The following is a 24,272-nucleotide window of genomic DNA, read 5'->3' as shown; positions in this document are numbered from 1 at the left end:
CTCAGAAATCATTTTAAAAACATGTTTTTAACGCACTTCATTTGTTATACTCTGGTAGGCTAAGTTAACTTGTTACAGAATGGTATTACATACATTTCAATGCCATATGTGGAAACATTGCTACTGCAACATGTTAACACCACCTTTTCATGTTTGGTGAGTAACACTATTTCAACACCACATGTAAGTTTCCAAATGTGAAAGTTAGATTTTCACATGTGCTGGTTTCTTACATGTGAAACTGCAAATTTGATTTTCACATGTGAATGGTTTTCACATGTGAAACTACAAATGAGATTTTCACGTGATTGTTTTCTACTTGTTAAAATGCAATTCCATAGGTGAAAGTGAGATTTTCACATGTGGAGTCTTCTAACATGTGAAACTGCGAATTTCACATGTGCAACTGTAATTCTTTTTTTTTCTCACATGTGAAGAGGTGGTGTTAACATGTGACCTTTAAATTTAATACATGTGAAAATATGACTTCACATGTGAAAACAGCTATTCCACATGTGAAACTGCAAACAAAACATGTGTCAAGGGCAGCCATTGATGATCATTACTCTATATGGATGCATGAACGTGCGCACGCACACACAAATGCACATGCATACACAAACAACCCCCCCACTCACAAATGCACATGCATACACAAACCCCCCCCCCCACACACACACACACGCACACACAAATGCACATGCATACACAAACAACCCCCCCCACACACACACACATGCACACACACAAATGCACATGCATACACAAACAACCCCCTCCCCCCACACACACACACACAAATGCACATGCATACACAAACAACCCCCTCCCCACACACACACACACACACACACACACATACGCACATGCTTTCACAAATTTCACTCCCACGAACGTACTGTGGAGACACAAACACACCCACACACAAGGCCATCAATTTTTATGTCAAGGCCACTGTGTGCTCAGATAAACATTTCTTAGGACCCGTATTGAGCCTCGATTCTGTTACTTAGAATGAGGTCGGGGCAGCAGCACACGAGACGGCAAGACAAGTGTTCGCCACATACAAATGGGGAACATAGTTCAGATGATTTGCCTGACTATACAGACTGTATAGATCGAGGTCAGTATTGAATAGATGTACCCTGAGTCATCTGTATATGGCTCTGAATGTATCATCCTTTGATCTACCTAGGCAACATCAAGCTGGCTATTTTGGCCCCTGTTGAATGCCTGTGGCCATGGATGTGTGTGTGCTGGGCTTTGGTGTGTTGACATGGCCCAGCCGGTGTGTGTAATGTGGGTCAGCTCTGTGCTGTGGCCTGCTCTTCTCCAATATGCTCTGTGGCTGGAGATGAGTCATCTCCCGGGAGCCATGGATGGATGCTGTGGTTGAAAGCCGAGACTCTGCTAGTCTGCTCTGCTGCTTTCTGGGCTCCTCTCTCTCTCTCTCTCTCTCTCTCTCTCTCTCTCTCTCTCTCTGTGCCGCCTGGCCCGATGTACATGGCTCCAACACAGAATGCTGCAGTGGACTCTGTGTGTCTGTGTGGCTCTGCTGTGCTCTGATAAGGATGGCTTTAATACGCTGTGGTGAGAGTGGTTTATCTCCTAGACTAGTCCCGTTTCTCTCTTCCCCCGTTATGTTCTGCTCTACACAAAGAGCAGCTCAACTGGTAGACTGGTTCTGTTCAGTTCTCTGGAGTTGAAACGTGAATGGTTGAAAGCATGCTTCTGGTATTATGTAGGAATTAACACAAAAAATGACTGAATTGGAAGATGAGTTTTTAGAGTCAAAGTAGCCTGGTAGGGGTTACAAATCTTCTTCTTTTTTACAGCAATTAGTCTGAATCTGCCAATCACACAGCACTTTATACAACTCTGTTATATTTATAGCTTTCATGGTATATTTCAAACTTAAATAATTCTAAATAAATCAGCACAATCTGCATTCCATACACCTAGTGAATGAGTTAGATGTTGACAGTAAAGGAGACAAAGACATACTATTAGAACAAAGGTGTGCCTAACATAGATTCCCCCCTCATTGTGTGTCCCCCATGCAGGCCTGGATGACTGTCTGCAGCAGTACATTAAAAACTTTGAGAGGGAGAAGATCAACGGGGAGCAGCTTCTCCACATCACCCACCAGGAGCTGGAGGAGCTGGGGGTCACCCGCATCGGACACCAGGAGCTCATCCTGGAGGCTGTGGACCTACTCTGTGCCCTGGTGAGGAGTTCATCTAGACATGCAGGGCTGGAGTCAGGAGAGATGGTCAGGGCAAAGGGCTGTAGAGTTAGACCTCTTGTTTACGGACATGACAGAATAACTTTACTATCGATGCCTTCCAGTGCAACCAAGCCAGTGCAGTCCAGTGCAACCAAACCAGTGCTCCAACTAGAGAAACACGGTGGACGTGCAGGAGATGTCCAGCTAGCCTAGTTGCTAGATCTGTTTGTGCACCGTTTGAGAGACAAGGCATGACAGACAAGATTGAAGACAATAAAAGGTCAGTAGAAAGTGTCGCTTTATTATCTACAGCCGTCATCAGTGTTATCTGCTGAGTAACAAGGAGTAGAGGAGAGAGGCAGCAGCAGTGCTCAGTGACCAGGGCTAGAGAGGTAGAGCTGAGGCTAGGGCCAGAGTCGCGGCGATGATTTGTGTCCGTTGGAGCTAAAGGCTAATTCAGATTCATTGGTGAATTGTATCCTTTTTTCCTAGATAGAGGTGGAGTGGGAGGAGACTGTGCTGATTAGTGGTGGAGCCGGAGGAGCCTGTGCTGACAGAGGTGGAGTGGGAGGAGCATGTGCTGATAGAGGTGGAGCGGGAGGAGCCAAGGCTGATTAGAGGTGGAGCGGGAGAGTCTGGGCTGATTAGAGGTGGAGCGGGGGGAGTCTGGGCTGATTAGAGGTGGAGCGGGAGGAGCCTGTGCTGATTAGAGGCGGAGCGGGAGGAGCCTGTGCTGTGTGCATCAGTAAGGGAGACATGTAATGGGTGTCGTTAGTCTTGGTGTATGATGACTCATACAGAGAGAATCAGGCGTGGGCATGGGAAGAGCCCTGTTAGAGCGAGCTAAGAGCTCTGTATTAACTTGACTGATTCAGAGAGGGACCACACAGCACACGTCCTCTCTGATGGGCTGAGGAAGTGTCTGATAATAGATCCATAGGCCTAGACAGCAGCAGCTGGGAGGGAGTGTGTGTGTGCGCGCGTGTGTGTGTGTGAGAGGCTGCCTGTGTGTGAGGTGTGTGTGGAGCTAGCTGAGGTTAGTGTGTGATTCCTTGTGACAGAGCGGCCTGCAGCAGAACATCATTAGAGTGCCTGGACTGCCTGAGACCCAACATCTCCACACAGACAACCACACACATGTTATCTGTGTCTGTTAATTAGATGGTCTGATGGGGGCTGCCTGGGTGTGTGTTTCAGAATGTGTGTGAATGTTGAGCAGAATGTTCCTCCTTTATGTTCACATAGGGGGCTATAGTATAAGTTTGCGACTGTGTGAGCGTGTGTGTATGAGTCTGTGAACATGTGCATATGTGCTAAGACAGTATAGTGTGTGTTCTGCATCCCATCTCCATTATAGTGATGTGCTGTGATTATCATTGAATGCTGGGACATGTCCCCATTGATCCTGGCAAAGTGCACTACAGCTGAACATTGCGTCACTCTGCTGAGAGGAGGCTGACATGAGTAATGACTGTACTGGAGGAGACCTACAGGTGGAGGGGACAGGAGAGACAGGACACGGACGTGGTCACGCACACGCACACACACACACTGCCTTATTAGTGGCCTGACCAAAACGGATGTATGCTGAATAGGTCTCAGTCCCTCTGCTCTGCTTGTGTAAGACAAGACTCTCTGCAGATCAATTGTTGAAATTAATTTATCTTTCCTGGGTTGATTATGTGAGTGTGATGGATTGAAAGACAATGCAGGCTTAGTTTCAGTGTGACCGCTGACTCACTTTGACATCAAACGGAGTGTCGGTTATTGCTGGGAGTTAGATAATTGTTCATCAGTCGGCAGTGACCAGACAGACAGACAGACAGACAGACAGGGCTCTGCTGCTGAGTTGTTGATGTAATAGGGATTTTGCTCCCACCAAATTACAAAAGACATTACAGCCATCAGAGGAAAGTGTCCCCTCCATGCAGTGACGCCTCTCTCTGCCTGAATGGCTCACTGAAAGGAAGGTAGCAGGGAAATGGCTGAGCTGGTCAGTACTCACCACCACCTAGCAGCATAATGGTGTGTTTCCTCTACAGTGTGTCGACTGCCAAGAACAAGGCCTTATTATTGTGCCGCTTAGCTTATTTGCATGGATGTACAGTATAACATATTTAATTCTCCCCCACCTTTTATCCCTTGTCATCCTCTGCATTGACGTAAATAGGTGACTAGCGATGGAGAAGCCCCCATAAAGAGCAGCCTGATCAGACAGCAGCACATTACTTTGATATTTTGAATGAAAGAGGAAAATCAATAAGGGAAGAAAAAGCTATGGAAACACTGGGCTTGTTGTAATTAAGAGTGACAAAGCCAGGAGTCACCATGGCAACTGGGCTGGGCTGGGCCTAGCTACATTGTTGTGGGTTAGACAGGAAGGAGGTATTTCTCCATGGTGACAGTGACTAATGTTGACTAGACACGGAGAATCAGAGACAACTGTTCACACACAGGCACACATCTCTAACAGACACACTATTGTGATAACGAGTATGACAGATGAGTGGTCTTCATTGTGTCTATGATGAGGCAAGCATCCCTTTATGTTTACTTGAATAACTCTAGATCCAAAGGATAAAGCTGTCCACCTGGTTAGATAAATTAAGAGGGAAATCTGAGATTATCTGAGATTATGTGACTGAAGGGATTTGTCTCTATATATCTCTGGCATTTAGATCTTATATGCACTATACATTTGCTGCAGCACTGTTCTGTATGAGCTTTCTAATACAAGTACTGAATATGTCAGTCACACCACAATGTCATTGCAAGTTACTGTTATTTCTCCACGTGAACTTAATGTATCCACATTTGAACTTTAAAGTCAAACACTTCTGGGAGCATACTGGACCATGGTCTAAGGGTACTGTACGCTCTGTTCCAGAACTACGGTCTGGAGACTGAGAACCTGCGTACCCTATCCCACAAGCTCAATGCCTCAGCCAAGAACCTGCAGAACTTCATCACAGGGAGGCGTCGAGGTGGCCATTATGATGGCCGGGCCTCACGCAGGCTGCCCAACGACTTCCTCACCTCTGTGGTGGACCTCATCGGAGCAGCCAAGAACCTGCTGGCCTGGCTGGACAGGTGGGTGTTACATCTCAGCTTCGGGGGTTGAGATTGATGCATCGGAACATCCCAGTTTTGTTAGACTTAGAGTAGCTTATTTTCCCCAGAGGAACTTCATTTGCGTATGCCTAATAGTTTATATATGGTTCTCTTTCATTGTAAAGTTGTTGGGGAAGGCAAGTACTGTCTTATGCAGAGATGTTTATTTTCTATATCTCACGGACTGCTCTGCCCTCTCCTATCCTCTGATGTCTGATCCCTGCATATTGTACTTTCTTCCCTCTTGCCAGATCCCCATTTGTCAGTGTGACAGAGTACTCCTTACTGAAGAACAATATTGTTCAACTGTGCCTGGAGTTAACCACCATAGTACAGCAGGTGAGTTGTCCAGGGGTGGGTAAAGGTTAGGGAATTAATGAACTAGTTAGTGCATCAATATGTCTCCGACAGAACACTTGGCTATATACCTCCATTTTATAATTCTGTTAGTTTTGTCGGGAATAAGATGAAGGCCGACTGAAAATAACTTTCCTGTTTTAAATACTCTCAAGAGACAGTCTGCCAACTAAATTCATTTCACTGCACTTGGGATATTTGCATCTGTCTCATCTGATAGGAGCTCTGTTTTATTTTAATGTTTAAAAAAAACATTAGTTCTCTAACTGGTTTTAATTGTCTTGCAGGACTGCACGGTGTATGAGACAGAAAACAAAATTCTTCATGTGGTGAGTTTTGAGTTTCCTTCTATGGGGTTTAATGCCCACAAGACCTACAAATCTTATTATCAATCATTAACTGCCACCTAATACTTAATCTTAGTTAACAGTCATAACATAAGCAACTGTAGTCAGTAAACAGTAAAAAATTATCAAATGTTTTCACAGTAAGTGGCATGTGAACCATCCAACGTTATATGAGACAATGATTTAAAACACTCAGGAATCTTTACACACACACACACACACACACACACACACACACACACACACACACACACACACACACACACACACACACACACTACTTGAATTGGAGCACATGCCCACACTTGAACATGTGATAATACAGTCACACGCGTCCTCCTCATCGACCAGGCAGGCAGCACTATGGAAGAAAAGGGTTTAGATTATTAATAAGAGTGTGTGTGAGTCTGCCTGTGTATTTCTCAAAAGCCGCAGTTTTAAGGCCTTTGGTTGGCAGTCTGTGTTGAATAATGCAGAACCTCCCTGCTGCTCCCGCGGGCATTCCTGCCTACAGCAATTAGACAGGGAGAGAGATGGTGAGGCAATAATAAAGGAGAAGCTAGGACAAACTATGTACAGGCCAGACGTGTTTTTGTTTGTCTGTGTGTGTGTGTGTGTGTGTGTGTGTGTGTGTGTGTGTGTGTGTGTGTGTGTGTGAGACAGAGAGAGAGCAAGAGAGAAAGTGAGAGAGAGCAATGGAGAGAGAGCCCAACTGGAGACTAAGGGAATAGATGGAAGGTCATGACTGTGTCACTGTAGCTACGCTGTTCACTGCCAGCAAGTTCTGGTCACTGTGCTACTTTTGGCAGTAATAGAAACCTACGTACAGTACATTTGACATGACATCTGAAGGACATGACAGTATCCAGCACTGTTCATACAGTGCTGCATAGACCAATGAGAGACCCCTTTTTCCTCAACTTGTTAAACCTGGGAAGGAGAGCCGTAGCTTGCCTTTGAAGAATGCCCTGTGTGTCTCAGATGATGAATAAACCGAAGAATCGCTCATTAAAAAACGGGTCAGATTCTCAGATAATTGCATACAGTGCTTCATTCTTGTTGCTCTAAAAACGCAAGCAGAAGAAGAAGAAAGTGACTCCAGTTGGCTCCCAGTTGGCTCTTTGTCCTTCAAATTGATACTGTTGAACTCCAGGAAGTGATGCACGATCCCGATGCTCACAATAGACAATGTAGCAGACAGTGTAGTAGTAATACCTTACACCGTGTGGCTTCTTTTCCAGGTAACTGCCAAAATAAAGGAAACACTTGTCGTGTCTTTACTATCATTAAATTGAAGACTTGGTTTTTATCAAAGATTCTCTGTAATTAGTATTACGCGATCAAACTGATTAATCATGTAACTGTAATTAACTAGGAAGTCGGGGCACCAAGGAAAATATTCAGATTACAAAGTTATAATTTCCTAATATAACCTTTCAGATATTTTATATCTGATCAATTAGTCTTCAAATTAATTAATTATTTACTTTACTTCACGTTAGTCTCATTCCAAACGTCATTAATTGTTGTTATCTGCACGAACCCAGTCTTCACTATGAGTCATACATACATCAATTGTCTTAAATAATTTATTTACTAACTAAGTAATTTACAGAAATGCATGAACTAACAGCAGATAGTTACAAGGAAATGAAAACAGAGTTTCCCTAGTGGGATAAACCGGTATCGCGGCTTGGTGGACAAAAGGGGAAGTGGGGGTCAACTGAGATGAGACACTACAAAGTTGATAATTATAACAATTGAAATGCTAATCCTTTGCACATGAACGCTCACTCATTTGGGAACAATTACAATCAATATATATATTTACGCTCAGTGTGTCGTCGGGATCTTTGTTGAAAAGTTTGTTTCTGTTGGAGAGTTTTCGTCCTCTGATTTAGTTCAACTCAAAAGGGAATTGGAGTTTCCTTCATTAAACAGTCAAAAATCACATTACACAATTTTACAAACAGTATCATACTCACTCATTCATCTTATACAACAATTAGAGGTAAACCTCATATCTGAGGCTATTATATAAACAGCGTTATGGTAATGTGGCCACACCGTCTCCCATGAGCTTCCCCAAGTTGTAACAAACGGACCAGTTCGTAGCTGGATTCTTCCCCGATCTTTTATACCTTCTCCGGAACATAAATGTTGTTCGGACCTCAAGTTCTATGAGGTGGAAGAAATTCCTTTGTTCTCTATGAAAATTCACTCTGTCGTTATACTGTGTGGCCATGAGGAGATCCTCTCCTCAGGAATTTACGACCTCTCTCTGACCACAGCAGTCTGGTTGTAGGAGCAGAGAGCGGGGGATGGTTCTCGCTGTACCCAAAGAGGGCAACGTCATGACACACTTGATTAAATTAGGATTACATAGTATATTGTAAGCAGGTACTTCCACACAGGCGTGGTCCCATGTATAACAATGCCCAGTTGCCCATTATTTTGGCTACCATGGTTAGAAGAAGAGATCTCAGTGACTCTGAAAGAAGGGTCTCAACCCAGCTAGCACAACATTCGGAGGTGATTTTTGTGTCCTATGGTTATTTTGCATATAACCTTCCCACAACTTTCTTGGAATGGTGTAGGATAGTTGCTTGGCTTTGGAACGTTCTCATCACATTTAAGGAACATGACAAGAAAACATTGTTTTCTTGGTATTTCATTACTTTAACTGAATGTTTCCTAAACATTCAAATTTAAATGTTGGTAATGTTCTAGGAACGTTCTCCAACTGGTTTATCATGGGGAATGTTCTCAAATAGTTCAGAGAAGGTTAAAAAAATATTCTGTGGGAATTTCAGTACTTTAGCATAATGATTCTCTACAAGTTTTCTCATGGTTCTATTTAAAGTCATGTTCTCAAATTGTTCCAAGAATGTTAATAGAAGGTCTAAGGGCCCGGGGCTGGGTTTCTACTACGCTAACATATGGAATTTTTAAGAAGGTCATACTAAGGATCATTTAGCTATTTGATTTAGAATGTCATTTGATGAAACATTGAATTTGGCCTTACTGCTATTAGCCTATAGAAACACATTGAATGACATATTCATCATGTCAAAACAGATCATTTGTATTTATTTTTGGATTATGTTTTGAAGTGCCTGTCCTATGTCTGAGAGTTCAGAAAATGATTTCTATATTTTTTACCCATATTTAACCCATTTTGGCACTAAAGTACTTTCATAATAAAAAAATCTGGTACAGGGTTACCTTCAGATGAGTCTTGTGAGACTTGTGGGCATCCTAGAGCAAAACAAGAGAGTCTAACCTTTTGATGGTGTGGTCATATTAGTGTGTAGCCCAAACTGTTCAGACACTACTGGCAGATCGGCAGTATTGGCTTCAGACGAGTCCCCTGACACTCGTAGAGCTAAATGGAAAACACCATTGTGAGAGTCTCACCTTTCCAAAGAGGGGAAGACACTACAGATATTTCCGTGATAAGACCAATTTTTGGAATCTCCTGGTCTGACAAACACTGCTGCAGCTCTGCCACCTTCCAATCCAGATGCAGAAGGTTGATATCAACGCAGCATGCAACAAACATATCTCTAGTTGAAACGGGATACATTTTAATGGGGATTTTCATTTTAATGCTGATCAACTTTAGGTTAATAGGGAACCATGAGAAAATCTGTAGGAAATGATATGCTGAAGTACTGAATTTCCTACAGATTTTCTCATGGTTGGGGCGGCAGGTAGCCTAGTGGTTAGAGTGTTGGACCAGTAACCGAAAGGTTGCAAGATTGAATCTCCAAGCTGACAAGGTAAAAATCTGTCATTCTGCCCCTAAACAAGACAGTTAACACACTGTTTCTAGGCTGTCATTGAAAATAAGAATGTGTTCTTAACTGACTTGCCTGGTTAAATAAAGTCTCTATTTAAAGTAATGTTCTCAAGTTGTTCTCATAACATTAAGAAAACTTTCCATAAAAACCACAAGTAAAGTTTAGTAATGTTATAAAAAAATAATTACATTCTATTCTCAGCATCAATAAAACTCTTTCTTTCCATCTTATATCTTGTTAAGTGGGGTCAGTGTGGTCATGGATAGAGAACAGAAGATTATAGGTTGAAAAAGAAATGTGTTGGCATGATTAATAGCTAAGGAAATAATTGTCCATATGTCCTATATGTGATTGGAGTTAAAAAATACAGATAAAGTCGGAAGTTTACATACACTTAGGTTGGAGTCATTAAAACTCGTTTTTCAATCACAAATCTCCTGGTAACAAATTATAGTTTTGGGAAGTCGGTTAGGACATCTACTTTGTGCATGACACAAGTCATTTTTCCAACAAATATTCCAGTGGTTCAGAAGTTTACATACACTAAGTTGACTGTGCCTTTAAACAGCTTGAACAATTCCAGAAAATTATGTCATGGCTTTAGAAGCTTCTGATAGGCTAATTGACATCATTTGAGTCAATTGGAGGTGTACCTGTGGAAGTATTTCAAGGCCTACCTTCAAACTCAGTGCCTCTTTGCTTGACATCATTGGAAAATCAAAAGAAATCAGCCAAGACCTCAGAAAAAGAATTGCAGACCTCCACAAGTCTGGTTCATCCTTGGGAGCAATTTCCAAATGCCTGAAAGTACCCCGTTCATCTGTACAAACAATAGTACACAAGTATAAACACCATGGGACCACGCAGCCATCACACCGCTCAGGAAGGAGAGGCGTTCTGTCTCCTAGAGATGAATGTACTTTGGTGCAAAAAGTGCAAATCAATCCCAGAACAACAGCAAAGGACCTTGTGAAGATGCTGGAGGAAACAGGTACAAAAGTATCTATATCCACAGTAAAATTAGTCCTATATCGACATAACCTGAAAGGAAGAAACCACTGCTCCAAAACTGCCAAAAAACTAGACTACGGATTACAACTGCACATGGGGATAAAGATGGTACTTTTTGGAGAAATATCCTCTGGTCTGACAAAACAAAAATAGAACTGTTTGGCCATAATGACCATTGTTATGTTTGGAGGAAAAAGGGGGAGGCTTGCATGCCTATGAACACCATTACAACCATGAAGCACAGGGGGTGGCAGCATCATGTTGTGGAGGTGCTTTGCTGCAGGATGGACTGGTGCACTACACAAAATAGATGGCATGTGGATATATTGAAACAACAGCTCAAGACATCAGTCAGGAAGTTAAAGCTTGGATGCAAATGGGTCTTCCAAATGGACAATGACCCCAAGCATACTTCCAAAGTTGTGGCAAAATGGCTTAAGGACAACAAAGTCATGGTATTGGTAGCGGCCATCACAAAGCCCTGACCTCAATCCTATAGAACATTTGTGGGCAAAACTGAAAAAGCGTGTGCAAGCTAGGAGGCCAAAATTAACCCAACTTATTGTGGGAAGCTTGTGGAAGGCTACCCGAAACGTTTGCCCTCAAGTTAAACAATTTAAAGGCAATGCTACCAAATACTAATTGAGTGTATGTAAACTTCTGACCCACTGGGAATGTGATGAAATAAATAAAAGCTGTTATTCTCTCTACTATTATTCTGACATTTCACATTCTTAAAATAAAGTGGTGATCCTAACTGACCTAAGACAGGGAATCTTTTACTAGGATTAAATGTCAGGAATTGTGAAAAACTGAGTTTAAATGTATTTGGCTAAGGTGTATGTAAACGTCTGACTTGAACTTATTGAAACAGTGAAAGTTTTAAGGAAGTTACAAAAGTGCGTTAATTAAACCTCCCAGGAAAACTTTCAAGGAACCAGAGTAAAACGTTCTCAGAACCTCCCTGCAACCTAAAAATAAACGTTTCCAGAACAGGTGAAATTTTCACTTCTGTTTTTAGAAAGTTTAGAAAACTTTCAGTTTTACCGGTCTGAAAACGTATGGCTTCGTTCTCACAACCAATGTGAAATCAAAATGATTAGTTCCCACAACTTCCGAGGTACCAAATGTGCTAGCTGGGAAAGGAGTATATGGAGTTTTAAATGTGTGTCTCAGTCACCAGATCTCAACCCAATTGAACACTTATGGGAGATTCTGGAGCGACGCTTGAGACTGTGTTTTCCACCACCATCAACAAAACACCAAATGATAGAATTTCTTGTGCAAGAATGGTTTTGCATCCCTTCAATGGAGTTCTGCCAAGGTGCATTGAAGCCGTTCTGGCGGCTCGTTGTGGCCCAGCACCCTATTAAGACACTTTGTGTTGGTGTTACCTGTATCATTTAGGCATCCAAAGAATGATAGTTATTCAGGCAGTAATTCATATTACCCAGTTGTCAGTGTGAGATGCAGCATATAGAATGATCCCTTCCTGTCTTCTTCTGTCTGCAGTGTAAAACATTGTCTGGGATCTGTGACCACATCATCTCGCTGTCCTCTGATTCACTGGTGTCCCAGTCGGCCCATCTGGAGGTGGTGCACCTGACCAATATCATGCCCAGCGAGGGCCTGGTTAGTTCTCACTCTATACTATTCTATAGATGCCTTCAATCATACCTCCACAGGAGCTGAACAAGGAGTGTGTCTAAGATACTCAGTCTTTGACAGGATAGTTATATGACAGAGAAAACAGGCTCACTTTGTTTGCTGTTGCTTACAAGTTTCATAACAAGATATTGGGAAATGTAAGTCTCATCATTATTACTACATTATTCTCCTTTTAAGTTTAATAATGTTCAGCCTTTTTCCTCTCATTTAGGGAATGTACATCAAATCTACATACGACGGCCTTCATGTCATCACTGGGACCACTGAGAACGTAAGTCTACTTTCTGGACCCTGTTACCCTGTAGTAAAACAAATGTTTTTACCCACTCTTGCCACCATACCTTTAATCTCGGTTAACCCAGAACTAAAGTCTTGCGTAATTGGTCAGATGCTCGATTAAGTTCTGGGTCCATATGTGTTGAGAAGAGATCGGAACCAGCAACTCTATGGGCCAAATGTCCCCTCCCCTTCTTAAATTCAAAAGATGCTAACAGCTGCGAAATCGTGATTTGTCCAAAGCACCGGAACTAATGCTGCTCGTTATCTCATGCATCCCATTGTATCATGAAAGATCTACGGTACCATTTATGTTTACGTACTGTAGTCTGTCCATAAGAGATTACCATACCTTTGTTTTTGTCTCCTACCATTGGCTTTCTTCTTTGACCCATGAGCTTCTTGTAGTGCTATAAAGATCAGCTCCTCTGGTTGGGGCTCTGGGATAACTGTTCAATTAATGCAGCAAATAGTGAACACCCTAATTAACATCTGGGTGTTTAATTGGGGGTGAAACAGAGGAGGGGTGACAGAGGCTTACAGATGGTAGTATTGCACAGAGAACCACAGCTCTTCTAACTGGCAACACTTTCAAAGCAGGACTGGGATGGGGAGGATTCTCTGTAGGAGATGGAGAGGGAATGGGTGCTGCTGTTTAATGTGATGTTTAAGTTTTACTCAGACACACACTGTGACTGATCATTTTTGTTATTTCCGAGCCCCTATGGAAGGAAAATACTGGAGATATTGTACAAAGTGTGCAGTCGTAGTACCACGGTATGAAGGGAGGTATAGAGGCTGGTGATGTCTCTGCCAAGTGATCTAACTCAAATGGTCTTTTCAATTGCTGCTAAATGGTGGCTGAGATTTATATTTTTATTTTTATTTTATTAGGATCCCCATTAGTCGACGCCAATGGCAACAGCTAGTCTTACTGGGGTCTGACATATAATGAAAAATACATTACAGACAAAATACTTTTTGCATTTTACATACATTTAAAAACATACATTTAAAAAAAGTAACACTCTTTAGACTGTTACTGGACATTTTGGGGGGGGAACCATGATTTATCTGTCTTATAAAGCTGTGCCACCGTAGCCTCCCCTTTCAGATCAGTCTTTGCTAGAGCCAATTCCTTTGTTCTGTTCATTATGCCATGTACAGTGCATTCAGAAAGTTTTCAGACCCCTTGACTTTTTACACATTTTGTTAAGTTACAGCCTAATTCTAAAATTGATTAAATAGTTTTTTCTCCCTCATCAACCAACACACAATACCCAATAACCACAAAGCAAGGTTTTCAGACATGAAAAACAGAAATATCACATTTACATAAGTATTCAGACCCTTTACTCAGTACTTTGTTGAAGCACCTTTGGCAGTGATTACAGCCTCGAGTCTTCTTGGGTATGACTACAAGCTTGGCTCACCTGTATTTGGGGGGTTTCTCCCATTCTTCTCTGTAGATCCTCTCAAGCTCTGTCAGGTTGGATGAGAAGCGTTGCTACAAAGTTATTTTCAGGTCTCTCCAGAGATGTTGGTTCAGGCTCAAGTCCGGGCTCTGGCTGGGCCAATCAAGGACATTCAGAGACTTGTCCCTAAGCCACCCCTGAGTTGTTTTGGATGTGTGCTTAGGATTGTTGTACTGTTGGAAGGTGAACCTTCGCCCCAGTCTGAGATCGTGAGCGCTCTGGAGCAGGTTTTCATCAAGGATCTCTCTGTACTTTGCTCCGTGCATCTTTGCCTAGCTCCTGACTAGTTTCCCAGTCCCTGCCGCTGAAAATCATCCCAACAGCATGATGCTGCCACCACCATGCTTCACAGTATGGATGGTGCCAGGTTTCCTCCAGAGGTGACGCTTGGCATTCAGGCCAGCGAGTTAAATCTTGGTTTCATCAGACCAGAGAATTTTGCTTCTCATGGTCTGAGAGTCTTTAGGTACCTTATGACAAACTCCAAGCAGGGCTGTCGGGTGCCTTTTATAGACAGGTGTGTGCCTTTCCAAATCATGTCCAATTAATGGAATTTACCACAGGTGGACTCCAATCAAGTTGAAGAAATATCTCAAGGATGATCAATGGCAGGATGCACCTGAGCTCAATTTTGAGTCTCATAGAAAAGGGTCTAAATACTTATGTAAATAAGGTATTTCTGTTTTCGCTTTGTCATTATGGGGTATTCTGTGTAGATTGGTGAGGATTACATTTTTTTTTAAATAATAATTTTGGAATAAGGCTGTAACGTAACAAAATGTGGAAAAAGTCAAGGGGTCTGAAAACTTTCCAAAGGCACTGTATGTCATGTTTGGCATGACAATAAATTCAAAGTAGTTGGCCAAAGTGTATACTTACGTAGTAGTTAGTATATGACCTATACTGACAAACCATAGACAAAGGTCTCTGATGACAATGATCTGTCTGTTTATATTGCCATGATGGCACAGTAGATGTGTCCTAACCTCTACTTGTCTTACTTGGATACTGTCTGTCACTGTCTCTGCAGTCTCCAGCTGACCAGTGCAAGAAGATCCATGCGGGAGACGAGGTTATTCAGGTCAATCACCAAACTGTGGTGAGTCCAGACTGAGTGTTCCACTGTGGATACTGAGTACAGCACTGAGTACTGTTATGTCATTTAGTCCTACAGGATCTCTCTCAGGGTGTGTGAAATACATTCTGTTCAGTCTGGGTCAGGAAAGGTCAGCTATCATGAATGAGAAACGTCTGCTTTCCTAGACTCTATACTCCTCTAGCCCAGCCTGTCTGGAGACTAAATGCGTTGCCTTTGGAAGCCAAGTACAAGGTGCTTATTTAGTTCTTCCTAGTACCTAATTAGTCCTCAATTAATCATTTAGTATCTGGTAGTTAGGGATTTAATGTACTTGTAAGGATACAGGGGTCTGGATAGTCATTAATTGATAATGAGCTTTTAGTTCCCAATGTAACCGAGTCGGTTCATTTAACGCACATGGGTTGGCAGCACTGGACAATCCATTTAATCTGACCTGATCTCACTTTAAACAGCAAAAATGACAGTCAAATCACTCCTCTATATTCATCAATAGATACCCTAGTTATGGTTAATCAAATTATCTACATCAATGTTTTCTCCTCTTTAGTAGATACATTGAAACACATCTTTCTTGTGGCTTTCTTTTGTAAAATAACTATGAATTAACTGATTTATTTTCAAACAATTGTCAACATGTAACATCACATTAAGGTGTGGGACGTTCACTGTATTACAAGGAACAATAGCATATCTATTTCACTCCAGAGAAGTAGCCACGTTGGTGCAGATGCTATCCTACAGTAGCTTCTAACTAACGTTTGCTAGCTATCAAGCTAGCCAGGTTTCCTTAGCAGCTTGTACACTGCCTACTGCTCTTGTGGCTAGGACCACGGATTGTCCCGGGAGTGTGACTGTTTGAATCCCTGCTCTTTGTTGCGGTTTCCATCTGTCCTGTGACCGGCCCGGTCTGGACCGGCCCGGTCTGTAACAGCATAGCTTACATTGCTACATTGCTACCATGACAAAGACCAAAGCCGGTGGGAGCACCGTTGAGGACAGTGGTGTCTCTCCATCACAGGTGAAGGAACTTTTAAACAAACAAAAATAGTTCTAGAAGCAGTTGTTACAACAACAAGAAAAAGCTTCAAGTGTTGTGTCCAAATACTGCTGGAGTCAACTAAGAAAATAATGAATGATCTGACCAGAGAGGTCCATGACCTGAAGAACAGTTTGCAGTTCTCCCAGGGTCAGATCGATGAGTTTAAAAAGGAGAACAGCAAGATAATAGCAATCTGTAAGTCATTGAGAGAGGACATCCGTTCTGTATTTGAATCCATAATAACAATGACTGAGAACTCCGATTATCTCGAGGGACAATCAAGGCGGAACAACACTGTTGTGGATGGAATCGCAGAATCTCCACGAGACCTGGACGGAGTCTGAGGATAAAGTGAGGGAAATGATAATTAGGAAACTGAAGATGGACCACAGCAAGATTGAAGTGGAGCATGTACACAGAACTGGAAAACCCAGGCCTATAGTGGTCAAATTCCTGATGTTCAAGAACAAGGTAGCTGTTCTGAAAAGAGCAAATAGCTTGAGAGGAACGTACATCTTCCTCAACGAGGACTATCCTGAAGCTGTACGCCAGAAGAGGAAAGAACTTATCCCAGCCATGAAACCTGCCAAAGCGCATGGGGACATTGCTTACATCCGCTATAACAGGCTCATTGTCCACCCTCCCTCCCAAAAGCCTACAAAGGATGTGAGAGCCAAGCCTGTGGGTTCATATTTTCAATCCCACAGCACACACACCACCAACTGATTGATGGACTCCTGAATAATGTTTTTTCTTGCTTTGTTTGTTATTTTCCATATTATGTCTATCTCTGATAAGCTATCCAGGAAAGGGCAAAAAAATGCCCCATATTAATATATGTAGCCTTAAAAAATAAGGTTAATGAAAGCAATCTTTTGCTTAACATCAGATAACAATATATTAGCCATTTCTGAGACTTAGATAATTCCTTTGATACAGCAGTATCAATACAAGGATATAACATCTATAGAAGAGACAGGAATGCTTATGGGGAGGTGTTGCTGTATATATTCAGAGCCAAATCCCTGTAATGCTTAGAGAGGATCTCATGTCAAGTGTTATTGAAGTGTTGTGGTTGCAGGTTCATCTGCCTCATCTAAAGCCTATTTTTTCTAGGGTGTTGCTATAGTCCACCAAGTGCTAACAGTCAGTATCTAAATAATCTGTGTGAAATGCCTGATAGTGTATGTGATGTAAACAGAAGTCTACTTTCTTGGGGACTTGAATATTCACTGGTTTTTATCAAGTTGTTCGCTCAAGAGGAAGCGTCTCACTGCAACCAGTGCCTGTAATCTAGTTCAGGTTATTAATCAACATACCAGGGTGTTTACAAACACGACAGAAACAAGACCCTCTGGATGTATTGATCACGTCTTTACTAATATTGTAGAACTTTGTTCTAATGCTGTATCTGTACCCATTGGATGCAGTGATTACAATATAGGGGCTATATCCAGGAAAGCCAAGTTTCCAAAACCATGCACCAGTTAAGAATTGTTAAGGCTCCATGGGTTGATGAGGAATTGAAAAATGTATGGTTGACAGAGATTGGGCAAACAGAGTTGCTAATAAGTCTGGCTGCACATCTGACTGGCTGACTTACTGCAAATTGAGAAATTATGTGACTAAACCCATCATAAAGAAGAAGAAGAAGCCAAGATGATATAAAGAGTGATAGAATAAAATAAAATAAATGATGGGCAGAAACTGATGATTCAACACTGTACACGTCAGCAACCACAGCTAGTGAAATCACTGCAACCCTAAACAAAGAGTTGCCATCAGTTTTAGAATGGGTGGCCAGAAATAAACTGGTCCTGAACATATCTAAAACTAAGAGGATTGTATTTAGTACAAATAATTCTATAAGTTCTATAACTCAGCTGAATCTGGGAATGAATGGTGTATCTGTTAAGCAAGTTGAGGAGACTAAATTACTTGGTGTTACCTTAGATTGTAAACTGTCATGGTCAAAACATATTGATGTAATGGTTGTAAAGATGGGGAGAGGTCTGTCCGTAATAAAGAGATGCTCTGCTTTTTTGACACTACACTCCACAAAGCAAGTCCTGCAGGCTCTAGTTTTATCTTGATTATTGTCCAGTCATATGGTCATGTGCTGCAAAGAAGGACATAGTTAAGCTGCAGCCGGCCCAGAACAGAGCGGGACAATTTGCTCTTTATTGTAATCAGAGGGCTAATACTGTATTAATACTATACATGCCGGTCTCTTTGGCTAAGAGTTGAGGAAAGACTGACTGCATCACTTCTTTTTTATAAGAAACATGAATGTGTTGGAAATTCCCAATTGTTTGCAGAGTCATCTTACACACAGCACTGACACACACACTTAACCCACCAGACACGCCAGCAGGGGTCTTTTCAAGTCCCGGGGTCCAGAACAAATTCAAGGAAACTTACAGTATTATACAGAGCCATGATTGCATGGAACACCTTTCCATCTTATATAGCATAAGTGAACAGCAAACCTGGTTTCAAAAAACAAATAAAGCAACACCTCACGGCACAATTCCTCTCCCCCATGGGACCTTCTTATTGTGTGTATGTACTGACATGTATATGTAACTGATAGCTACACACACACACACACACACACACCCCCTACATGCTAATGTTTTTAAATGTATGTAAATTGTAAAGTAGTTTGTCTGTAATGTATTTTTCGTTATTTGTCAGACCCCGTTAGCTGTCGCCATTGGCGTTGGCTGATGAGGATTCTAATAACAATCTGATCAAAATCAAAGCTTTGCAGCATTCAGCATTCCTTCTATTTTTGCCAGAAGTAAATGTTTGTTTATCCTACTGTGGCTTATGCACACATGTACAGAAGCCACAGTAGCTACGTCATCCACTGATGAAACAGTGGCAGCTTTAGAGGTCACGACCTACTGTTTGTGTCACTTTGCATTGAGGTCTGTGTATGTTTCTCTTTGTCGTTACTGCAGAGGCCCTCCAGGCTATTTAAAGTCCAGTAAATATGATTCTAGTGGAATTGGAGATGTAGTATGAAAACAGCTGGCAGGAGATAATAAACTAACAACTAATATAAACAATGGATTGGGAGGACTGTGGCATTTTCTGTAATTTGTTTGGGTTGGTGGATGCATTAATCAGGCCACTGATGTTGTCATACTGAGCAGGGGCAGTGTCCTAGCTCGGTAGGGGACCATTTCTAGTAGGCCTACCTGCACATTTGTGATATATTTTTGAAAGGTAAAGGGCACAGTACTTCCTCCTACCTTAACAAAGATACACTAATACATTGTGGTTGCGGTAGCCTATTTTACTGTGTATGGAAAACTATTTTACTGTATGATCAGCCAATCACATAGATGATACATTTTATGACATGATGCTGTGTCCAGAAACATGAGACAGTGGTTGTGCCAATGAACTTTCATAATATTAACAAACTATAGTTTTGGCAAGTCAGTAAGGACATCTACTTTGTGCATGTCATTTTTCTAACAATGGTTTAAATACAGATGATTTCACTTAAAATTCACTGTATCACAATTCCATTGGGTCAGAAGTTTACATATGCTAAGTTGACTGTGCCTTTAACTGAATGGTCACATGCCTTGGCAAACATCCAATAGAAGCCTACAACTGGCAAACTTGTCCTGAGGGCCAGAGGCTAGCTAGCTTATTACATGCTTTGTCCCAGCTAGCGCATATGTTTCTGAGAACCATATGTTTCTTAGAGCTTGGTAAGAACATGGTTGTCCTATGGTTATTTTTGCATACAACCTTCCCACAACTTTCTGGGCATGGTGCAGTATTGTTGCTTGGCTTTGGAACATTCTCGAAACATTAAAGGAACTTCACGAAAACCCTTTTTTTATGGTGTTTCGTTACTTTAAACAGAACATTTCCTAAAAGTTACAACATGATTACATTTAGTAACAATTTTGGTTTGTTCGCCAACTGGTTTGACATTGTGAATGTTCTCAATTAGTTAAGAGAGAGTTAAGAAACAACGTTCTTATGTGGGAATTTCAGTACTTCAGCAAAATGTTTTCAAAAGGTTTGCTCCTGGTTCTATTTCTATGTTTCCTAAAAGTTCAACCGTGGTTACATTTAATTTCAATTTTGTTAATGTTCTCATTCTCCAACTGGTTTGACATTGGGAATGTTCTCAAATATTTATTCTGTGGGAATTTCAGTGCTTCAGCATAATGTTTCCTAAAGGTTTCCTCATGGTTCTATTAAAAGCCATGTTTTCAAATTGTTCAAAGAACGTTGAAAAAAACTATCCATAAATAACGCAAGAGAACTTTAGTAGCGTTCAGAGAACGTTCTAAGAATGTTATTTAAAACATATACTTTCTGTTCTCAGCGTCAAACAAAACTATCTTTATTCTCTATCTTGTTAAGTGTATTCTGGTGTGATTTTTTACTCATGTCATGTCTATGCTAGTATGGCTTAAATTCGCTAGCTAGTTAACCAATAACTGTAACAATGTAATTGATAGACAATAAGTGCACATTGTGCAAATATATTTGTTTTCAATAAACATTGGAGATTAAGTATAGTTTTAAATGTTGCCAACAATCTGAACCAAACCTGTCAGTTTTGCCCCATAGTTGCGCAAGCATCGGTTTTGTTTTAATCTCACTTTTGCTGTGTCACATTAAAAAAGAAATGTATTTGCATGATTAATGCTGAAGGAAAATAATTTCCATGTGTCCTACCTGTGCTTGGAGTTCAAAAAAGTAAAAAACACGTTCCAACAACTTCTAAGGAACCAAATGTGCTAGCTGGGGTGTGATCTGCCACTGCAGGCAGTGAATGTGTTTTTTTTCTAGATGCGTCTGCATGTACAGTACCTGTCAAAAGTTTGGACATCTACATTTGAAGTGGAAGTTTACATACACTTAGGTTGGAGTCATTAAATCTTGTTTTTCAACCACTCTACAAATTTATTTTGGCTGGGGACAGTATTGAGTAGCTTGAATGAATAAGGTGCTCAGAGTAAACTGCCTGCTACTCAGTGCCAGTTGCTAATATATGCATATTACTAGTATATTTGGATAGAAAACACTCTGAAGTTTCTAAAACTGTTTGAATGATGTCTGTGAGTATAACAGAACTCATATGGCAGGCAAAAACCAGAGAAAAATCCAACCAGGAAGTGGGAAATCTGAGGTTGATCGTTTTTCAACTCATTCCCTATTGAAGATACAGTGGGATATTGGTCATGTTGCACCTCCTAAGGCTTCCACTAGATGTCAACAGTTTTAGAACCTTGTTTGATGCTTCTACTGTGAGGTGGGCGCGAATGAGAGGGGAATGAGTCAGAGGTCTGCCAGAATGTCTTGAAAGCTCGTGACGCTCGTTCACGTGAGAGTTAGCTTGAGTTCCATTGCATTTCTACAGACAAAGGAATTCTCCGGTTGGAACATTATTGAAGATTTATGTTAAAAACATCCTAAAGATTGATTCTATACATCGTTTGACATGTTTCTACGGACTGTAACGGAACTCTTTTACTTTTCGTCTGCTCCTAGTGAACGCACTTCGTGAGTTTGGATTTGTTGACCAAACGTGCTAAAAAAAGGAGCTATTTGGACATAAATGATGGACATTATCGAACAAAACAAACATTTATTGTGGAACTGGGATTCCTGGGAGTGCATTCTGATGAAGATCATCAAAGGTAAGTGAATACTTATAATGTTATTTCTGACTTCTGTTGACTGCACAATATGGCGGATATCTTTTTGGCTTGTTTGGGCTCTGAGCGCTGTACTCAGATTATTGCATGGTTTGCTTTTTCCATAAAGCTTTTTTGAAATCTGACACAGCGGTTGCAGGAGAAGTGTATCTAAAGTTCCATGTATAACACTTGTATTTTCATCAACATTTATGTTGAGTATTTCTGTAAATTGATGTGGCTCTCTGCAAAATCACTGGATGTTTTTGGAACTACTGAATATAACGCGCCAATGTATACTGAGATTTTTTAAACATCAACTTTATCGAACAAAACATACATGTATTGTGTAACATGAAATACTATGAGTGTCATCTGATGAAGATCATCAAAGGTTAGTGATTCATTCTATCTCCATTTCTGATTTTTGTGACTCCTCTCTTTGGCTATCTTGGTGGTTTTTGGTTGTTTGTTTTGGCACCTTTCAACACCCTGCATTATCACATTCATGCATGCAAAACACTCACTTACACTACTGATGACTGATTACACACACCATTGTATATTGTACTTAGTTTACTTTATTTAATAAATATATGTTTTGTTACTCCTTATCTCCACGTTGTCTCCCTTTTGTTACGGGCTTTGAGCCGGTTCGTGACACTGGAAAAACGTTTGTGTTTTTCTGTGACTTGGCTCTGACCTATCATAATCATTTGTAGTGCTTTCGCAGTAAAGCCTATTTGAAATCGGACACAGTGGTGGGATTAACAAGAAGAGTATCTTTAAAATGGTGTGAAATACTTGTATGTTTGAGGACTTTTAATTATGGGATTTCGGTTGTTTTGAATTTGGCGCCCTGCACTTTCACTGGCTGTTGTCATATCGATCCCGTTAGCGGGATCACAGCCGTAAGAAGTTTTAACAAACTACAGTTTTGGCAAGTCGGTTAGGACATCTACTTTGTGCATGACACAAGTAATTTTTCCAACAATTTTTATTACAGACAGATTATTTCACTTATAACTCACTGTATCACAATTCCAGTGGGTCAGAAGTTTACATACACTAAGTTGACTGTGCCTTTAAACAGTTTGGACAATTCCAGAAAATTATGTCATGGATTTAGAAGCTTCTGATAGGCTAATTGACATCATTTGAGTCAATTGGAGATGTATTTCAAGGCCTACCTTCAAACTCAGTGCCTCTTTGCTTGACATCATTGGAAAATCAAAATAAATCAACCAAGACCTCAGAAGAAAAATTGCAGACCTCCACAAGTCTGGTTCATCCTTGGAAGCAATTTCCAAATGCCTGAAAGTACCATGTTCATCTGTACAAACAATAGTACACAAGTACAAACACCATGGGACCACGCAGCCATCACACCGCTCAGGAAGGAAAGGTGTTCTGTCTCCTAGAGATGAATGTACTTTGGTGTGAAAAGTGCAAGTCAATCCCAGAACAACAGCAAAGGACCCTGTGAAGATGCTGGAGGAAACAGGTATAAAATATCATACTTTTTTTTTTAGAAATGTCCTCTGGTCTGTGGAAACAAATATAGAACTGTTTGGCCATAATGACTATTGTTATGTTTGGAGGAGAAAGGGGGAGACTTGCAAGCCAAAGAACACCATTACAACCATGAAGCACGGGGTGGCAGCATCATGTTGTGGAGGTGCTTTGCTGCAGGAGGGACTGGTGTACTTCACAAAATAGATGGCATCATGAGGGAGGAAAATTATGTGGATATATTGAAACAACAGCTCAAGACATCAGTCAGGAAGTTAAAGCTTGGATGCAAATGGGTCTTCCAAATGGACAATGACCCCAAGCATACTTCCAAAGTTGTGGCAAAATGGCTTAAGGACAACAAAGTAAAGGTATTGGAGCGGCCATCACAAAGCCCTGACTTCAATCCTATAGAACATTTGTGGGCAGAACTGAAAAAGCATGTGCGAGCAAGGAGGCCTACAAACATGACTCAGTTACACCAGCTCTGTCAGGAGGAATGGGCCAAAATTCAGCCAACTTATTGTGGGAAGAGTGTGGAAGGCTACCCGAAACGTTTGACCCAAGTTAAACAATTTAAAGGCAATGCTACCAAATACTAATTGAGTGTATGTAAACTTCTGACCCACTGGGAATGTGATGAAAGACACAAAAGCTGAAATAGATAAT

At 41.2% G+C, this 24,272-nt stretch overlaps 1 protein-coding gene across 1 annotated transcript in view; it reads left to right on the top strand.

Annotated features, from left to right (window-relative positions):
• Nucleotides 1-24,272, top strand: part of LOC115135757 (connector enhancer of kinase suppressor of ras 2-like) — a 56,424-nt gene that overhangs the window by 9,349 nt on the left and 22,803 nt on the right. Inside the window, exons 2-8 of the mRNA XM_029670815.2 lie at nucleotides 2,064-2,227; nucleotides 5,115-5,317; nucleotides 5,590-5,677; nucleotides 5,983-6,024; nucleotides 12,369-12,488; nucleotides 12,736-12,795; nucleotides 15,306-15,374. Coding sequence (XP_029526675.1) covers nucleotides 2,064-2,227; nucleotides 5,115-5,317; nucleotides 5,590-5,677; nucleotides 5,983-6,024; nucleotides 12,369-12,488; nucleotides 12,736-12,795; nucleotides 15,306-15,374 — 746 coding nt within the window. The remainder of the gene's footprint in view (nucleotides 1-2,063; nucleotides 2,228-5,114; nucleotides 5,318-5,589; nucleotides 5,678-5,982; nucleotides 6,025-12,368; nucleotides 12,489-12,735; nucleotides 12,796-15,305; nucleotides 15,375-24,272) is intronic.

The sequence above is a fragment of the Oncorhynchus nerka genome, linkage group LG10 (assembly GCF_034236695.1).
Source record: "Oncorhynchus nerka isolate Pitt River linkage group LG10, Oner_Uvic_2.0, whole genome shotgun sequence".
In the NCBI taxonomy this organism is placed as follows: domain Eukaryota; kingdom Metazoa; phylum Chordata; class Actinopteri; order Salmoniformes; family Salmonidae; genus Oncorhynchus; species Oncorhynchus nerka.
Note: the sequence above shows the minus strand (reverse complement) of the source record. Positions and strands in the feature narration are given on the sequence as shown.